We start from the raw sequence: 6,355 nt of genomic DNA, 5'->3' as shown, positions 1-6,355 counted from the left end.
CGAGCTGGAGGTGTCGCTGCCCAGCGTGGAGGTGGACGTGCAGGCCCCGGGCGGCAAGCTGCAGGGCGAGGTATCTGCCAAAGCGTATTCATTAGATGTGCCCTCTCTGCTGGTTCCATGTTCGTTGTCTTCTGGTGGTGGGATTATTGTATCCTCTAGTGATGTTTTAAACCATCAGAAGTTTGCTGAAATTTTTTACCCTTTGGACTCTCACGATAGAGATAACCCTGAAGGTCACTTTCCAGTTGAATCCCATACGAGTTCTGATGTGACGTATTCTTCAGATGCAGGGGACAGTAGGTTCAAGATCTCTTCTGTTGAAGTACCTTCCTTCCATTTTTCACAGTTTAAAGAAATGAAGGGAGCTCCTGGGCCTGAAAAGCCTCGTCCTTCAGCCCTCCTTCCGCCTGCTCCCTCTGTAGGGCCTGATCTGTCTCCTCTTGAGCCTGTGGAACAAGTTGTTTCAGGCTCACGCACAGCCATGGTGCTGCCCAAGCTCACCCTCTCGGGTCTCCCTTCCTACAGCAGTGGGAGCTTTGACCTCACTTGTAGTGGGCCAGCATCCTCGTTCCTCCCTCCTTCTGAGTGCGTGGCGCTCACCCAATTCCCAGTTGCTGTGCTCGCGCCCGGAGGTCCCCAGAATGGTGCTTCTGGGTCCCTAGCCTTGGCCCCTTCTGTCAGATCACAGTGCTCTGCGGACCCCCAGGCTGAGCAGGATCCTCAGGCCAGCCCCACTGGCCAGCACTCTTATCTCGAAGATCCCCTGTCTCTTAGGGTGACTTTCCCTAAATTCCACAAACCACGGTTCATGGTTCCAGTCCCACTTGCAGTGGCTCCTGAGGGAGGCACTGCTGAGTGCAGTCTGGCCCCGCCCCTTGGCCAAGAGCTGGGGCAGGACTCCTCTGCTCGTGCAGTTAAAGTGTCCCCACTGTCAGGCTCCCAGCCGGCACCCAGGGCTGCTCCTGCGTCACAGATGTTGGAGGAGGCCCCAAGCCTGTCTGTAGAAGAAGCCTCTGCAGAAGGTGCTGATGGGGAAGGGACTGGGGGTTCCTTCAAAACTCCTCGCTTCAAGCTGCCATTGTTCAGCCGGTTGTCAAAGAAGGAGGCCAGACCAGCAGGAGATACCTCACGCCAACTGGAGGATCACTCAGGCAGCCTCACTGTGGATCTGGGTCATGAGGACTTCTACCCTGGGGTTCAGGGCTCCTGCATGGAGGCACATGAGGCCCCTCCTCCAGGGAAGGAAGGCGATTTGGGGAAGACCAGGAAGGCTGGCTTCACGCTCCCAAGACTGGCCCTTCCCAAGTTGAAGGCGTCCAAGGTACAGGCTGGTCTGAAGCCACAGGGAGACGCAGACACACTGCTTTCTAGCAGCGCAGCCACAGGTGACCATGAAGCCACAGGAAGGAGTGGAAGTGAGGGTGGTGTGGGCAGCACTGGCCTTCTTGATGGACCCCAAGAAGCAGGGCATGTGGCCCACCAGCTGCCCCAGCCTCCCTTCCCTAGGGTAGCCTTTGCCAAACCCGACGTCCCATCTTCCCCAGCCAAGGAGGGGGTAAGCCAGCGTGAGGCTGATCGCAGGTGGGACTCGGCGGTAGAAAGAGACAGCAAAGTATCTGGGCTTGGGGACATTTCAGCCAGTGGGCCCCATGGGGAGGGGACAGCCCCCACCATAGAAGAGCCCCTGAAGCCATCCCTAGGACATGCAGACCAAGTCCCCACCCTGGACAGACCAGAGGAGGCCCCCACTGCGGAGGGTACAGCACCTGAGTTGCAAGAGCGCTGGTTCAAAATGCCCAGGCTCCGCATGCCTGGCTTCGGGCGGCCCTCATCCAAGGAGCGAGGCGGGGCCCGGGAGCAGGACGTGGCTCAGGCGTACATGCTGGTGGCCACTGCACCGGCACAGGCGGCCGCAGCTGGCAGTGCCCTGGTGTCCTGTGTTCCTGGGTCAGAAGTGGAGGCCAGTGTGTCCCTGCAGTCCCCAAACACAGCGGCCACTGTGACAGGCTGTGAAAGTGCATGCTACTCAGATGTTCTGAAGCGTGATCTCTACTGCTCAGGCTTGAAGCCACAGCCCCCCACTGTGGGGGGGACCGGAGGGGACCAGCCCCCCTCCAAGGTCCGCACTCGTCCAGCTGAAGGCTCCCTTCCTCTTCAGGAACCCAGCGGGAGGCCTTTAGAGCCCCAGGCTCCTGCGGCAGAGAGGTGCACCCTCACCAGGGCGGAGGAGAAAACAGAGCTGCAGCCCTCCCTGCCAGAAGGGCCTGTGACGCTGAGGGTGTCCAGCACCAACGTGCCATCCCAGGTCTCCGTGGTGGACATGCGGCAGCTCTGGGAAGACTCTGTGCTCACAGTCACATTCCCCAAGCTCCGAGTGCCCAAGTTTTCCTTCCCAGCCCCTGGCTCAGAGGCAGACATCTTCTTCCCCGTGGTGAGAGACGAGCGGGGAAGAGGGGTAGGTGTGGACCCGGGGCCCGGGCTCTGGGATGCCAGCCTCCTGAGGGCGGGCCCTGGGGAGCCCAGGGAGCAGCCTGCAGGCCCTGACCAAGCCTTGGAAGCCTCCCCAGTGTCCAAGGTGAAGGTGCACATCCAGGGGGCGCAGGGCGAGAGTCGCGAGGTCATGGTGTGCAGCCAGGTGAGGCGAGAGTGTGTGGAGCTCATGGTCCCCGAGACCATTTCCACTCAGATGGTGCGGGAGTCAGAGATCCACACATCCACTATGCAGACGCCTTCTTATGGGTTTTCTTTGCTGAAGCTGAAGCCCCTAGGGCCTCCTGCTCAAGCTCCAGATCCCAGGGCACAGGAGGGCTCTGCTGCCGCCAGAGCAGACTCCTTCCCTGAGGACAGTGCCCCTGAGGCCGCAGAGCCATTCGAGGTGCTCTCTGCCAGTGCCAGCCTCCCCAGGCCGCCGACGATAGGGTCTGAAGTTCCTGCCAGGGCCCCGACTGCAGACAGTGGCTCTGACGATGAAGAGCCTGCAGAGATCCTCGAGTTTCTGCCCGAGGACAGTGAGGAGGCTGCAGCACCACCAGCGGCTGAAGACAGAGCTCTGAAAGGCAGGCCAGGAGGAAAAAAGCCTGGTGCGTTCTGGTCCTGGCTTCCGAGCATCGGGTTCTCCTCCACTGTCAGCGACACCACTGCCGACTCCAGAGAAGACACCCAAGGATCTGTTCCTGTCCAGACCCAGCCAGGGCCTCGGCCAGACTTGGAATCGCCTAAGAGGCAGGAGAGAGTGGGCTGGTTCCGGTTTCCCAAATTAGGGTTCTCCTCCTCGCCCACCAAGAAGACGAAAAGTGTAGAGGACGAGACAGGCGTGGCTGAGCAGCTGCTCCAGGAAGAAAGTGTCACCTTCTTTGACGCCCGGGAAAGCTTCTCCCCTGAGGAGAAGGAAGGTGAGCCAGGCGTGAGCGCCCCAGGCACCACCGGCATGGTGGCCTCCCCAGCGAGAACGGAGTTGATCCTGTTGGAGCCAGACCCTCACGCCAGCGAGGAATCTGAACCCAGGCCCACGAGCAAATGAAGGCTGCACAGGTGCAACATCAGGGCAGTGGCTGGGCACCTGCACAGAGCTCCCTGTCCTGGCCCTGCACAGCACCCCAATTCACAGAGCTGAGCAAAGCAGAGGCCGACAGCACCTCACACTGCCCTAAACAGAACCCAATATGCACCAGCTCCTGCCGGGCTTCGGAGGCAAAGAAGCCACCTAGATTCTTCCCAATGCAGACCTAGTGTCTGCGTGTCCTGCTGCTCCTCCAGCGTGCTCAGCCCTGAACCCTGAACCCAGAACCCAGAACCCAGCTTGTACAGCTGCACCAGGCCCCGGTGGAGCAGGCTTAGTGGTCCCCTGGTGGCAATAAAGGAAGCAGTGCGTCCCAGTGATAAAGGCTGATGAGCTCTTTTGTTCTGGGGGCCAAACTCACCGTGCCTGCTCTCCCCAGGCACTCCCGGCCCTGGCCACTGCTGGGTCACTCCAGAAGCTAGAGTCCAGGGTGTGGCCCAGAGTGGCTGTCCCTTCTCATTTGTGTGGCCAGGGACCGTGAGAGGGATGTGGAGAAAGAAGCCAGCTGGCAGGAGACACTGACACACACCCTCTCCTGGCATCAGAGAGGCAGTGCTGGGATGGAAGACCATGTGCCAGGCAGGGGCAGCAGAGAGCAGAGGGCTTGGCTGGGTCCCTGGCCAGGTCTGTGTCTGTGCTCCACAGCTGCCCTGGCCGCAGTGGCCTCCCTCTGGGCAGTCCTGGGAAGCGAGTCCACTGGGGCTGCAGGGAGGGTGGGGGGTCTCTGCATCACCCCTGCTGCCTGTGGATGCCCTCCAGTCCCAGAGCTGGTCTGCTTGTCCTGAGGAGGACAGCTGCTGGCCTGTGGCTGCCCGGAGGGCCTGAGAAGCCCAGAGGGTAATGACAAGAGTATCTCAGAGCACAGGCTGTATTTGCCCCATACCACCGTGGGCCACCATGTTCCCTCATGACTGGCTGGGCTGTCCAAGTCAGGGGATGGGAAAGTTCTGGAAAGGGAGTGTCCAGGGCTACTGCACTCCCTGCTAGGGGCCTTCCCTTGCGCTGCCCACCATGTGTGCAGGCCATTTGGGCACATGGCAGTCCTGTCTGGACCTGGAGTCAGACCAGGTGCTGTGGGTGGTACCTGAGTGGCAGAGCCCTCTGTTACTGGGGGCTCCGTGTCCCTGTATAAGTCCTCCATGCTGTGTGTTTGGGGGTCTCCAGTGCTCTACCACATGGCCCTCTCTTTGGGACAGCTCACACTGTCAAGGCCACTAGGGACAGACTGTCAGGAGGGCCGTGGGACATTCTTACGTCAGGTGACAGCCTATGCCCTTTGGGCATTCTGTTGGTGACAGGTGAGGCCTAGGCCTGCCCCCCACAAGTGAGATGACAAGCTAGGAGGGTGCCTGCCCATCGGGCACAAGGGACACAGCCCCAGGAGCTGGGGGACCTGTAGGATGGGCTACATCTGGCTTCCCCAGCCACACACACTCCAGGGCCACACAAGCCAGGCAGGGTAGCTGGGCTTGGCACGTGGGATGCTGAGGTCCAAGACACCCTGTAGATGGGCAAGTAGAAGGGCACTGTGAAGGCAGAGAGACCAGGTGAGCTGTGTCATCTCCCTGGAGCAGGACCCAAGGGGCAGGGAGAGGCACCCAGGACTGCAGAGGGCAGGACCCTGGTGTCCATGGCGCCCAGTGCCCTTTGCACCACTGAGGCAGGCTCCAGCGGTGTGGCCTCGAGGCCTGGATAGAACTGTCAGGCCATGAGCAGAGAGCTTCAGCAGACCCACAGCAGACGTGGGGCTCAGCTGGCAGCCTGCCCAGTGGAGCTGGATTGCACCGGTGAGACACACGCTTTGTCCCACAGCTCAAATCCCCACCCTCTGCACCCACCCCAATACTCCTGACTGGGTGCTGCCACTGAGCCTGCCCTGGCACCTGGTGCTTCGTGCCAGGCCCACCCCCCATGCACCTGCCCCACCCTTACAGCTCTGTGCCACCCCCGAGAGCCCTGCCTACAGCCCTGGGCCCTGCCCCATGAGAGCACCCACAGACTCAGAACCCCACTGACGCACACCAAGCCTACTTATTCAGACCCACCCATGGTCCTGCCCACAGCCCCAGATCACCCACACCAGCGCCCACACAGACCACGCCCACAAACCCAGAACCCCGCTATGTATACCACGCCCAGTCCCCAGACCCACCTATGGCCCTGCCCACAGCCCCGGGCCTGCCCATCGAGGCCCCACCCACAGCGTCCACAACAAACCCCAGCCCTGCGTGCCTGCCACACGGGGGAGCTGTGTGAGTGGGTTTGGCCCTCGCACCCATCACCCTTCTCGCATGCTTGAGCCATCGAGCCCACGGCTCTCGCTCCCAGCGGCCCCATGAGCCGAAATTCTGTGTCCAGGCCAGGCGCCGGGAGGGTGGCGGCCCCACAGGTGGTCCTTGGTGCCACCCACCCGCCTGCCCCATGTCCCGCAGGCTGGAATGGGTGAGACTCAGTGGGCTCATGGCTGGCTTCCCTCAGTCCGGGGGACCATGGACAGGGAGTGCCCGCTAGACCCACACAGAGGACAGCCTCGCTTGTGTGCCCAGACTGCAGCTTTGGGGCGTCAGAGCTGGGGTGTCCCAAGGGCTCCCTGAAGGAGTGCTTAGGGCCTGCGTCTGGATCATGAGGCTTGAGCAGTTGGGACCCAGGAGGACGTGGGCAGGAGGCAGCTGCAGAGCTCCAGCGGAACATGGATGGAGGGCTGAGACACGCCGACCTTGGTAAAGAGCCTCTCAGCCTGGAGGCAGAGGTAGGCCGGTGCACGTGTGACTGGGGCAAGGAATAGACCACAAGTGC

At 61.4% G+C, this 6,355-nt stretch overlaps 1 protein-coding gene across 1 annotated transcript in view; it reads left to right on the top strand.

Annotated features, from left to right (window-relative positions):
- Ahnak2 (AHNAK nucleoprotein 2) overlaps positions 1-3,879 on the top strand; it is a gene marked incomplete in the record, with an annotated part of 9,431 nt that extends 5,552 nt beyond the window's left edge. Inside the window, 1 exon segment of the mRNA XM_013507883.1 lies at positions 1-3,879. Within this exon segment, the coding sequence (XP_013363337.1) occupies positions 1-3,520 (3,520 nt within the window).
- Positions 3,880-6,355: the final 2,476 nt, after the last annotated feature.

This window comes from Chinchilla lanigera, unplaced genomic scaffold (genome assembly GCF_000276665.1).
Source record: "Chinchilla lanigera isolate Chin_1 unplaced genomic scaffold, ChiLan1.0 scaffold00137, whole genome shotgun sequence".
Lineage (NCBI taxonomy): Eukaryota > Metazoa > Chordata > Mammalia > Rodentia > Chinchillidae > Chinchilla > Chinchilla lanigera.
Note: the sequence above shows the minus strand (reverse complement) of the source record. Positions and strands in the feature narration are given on the sequence as shown.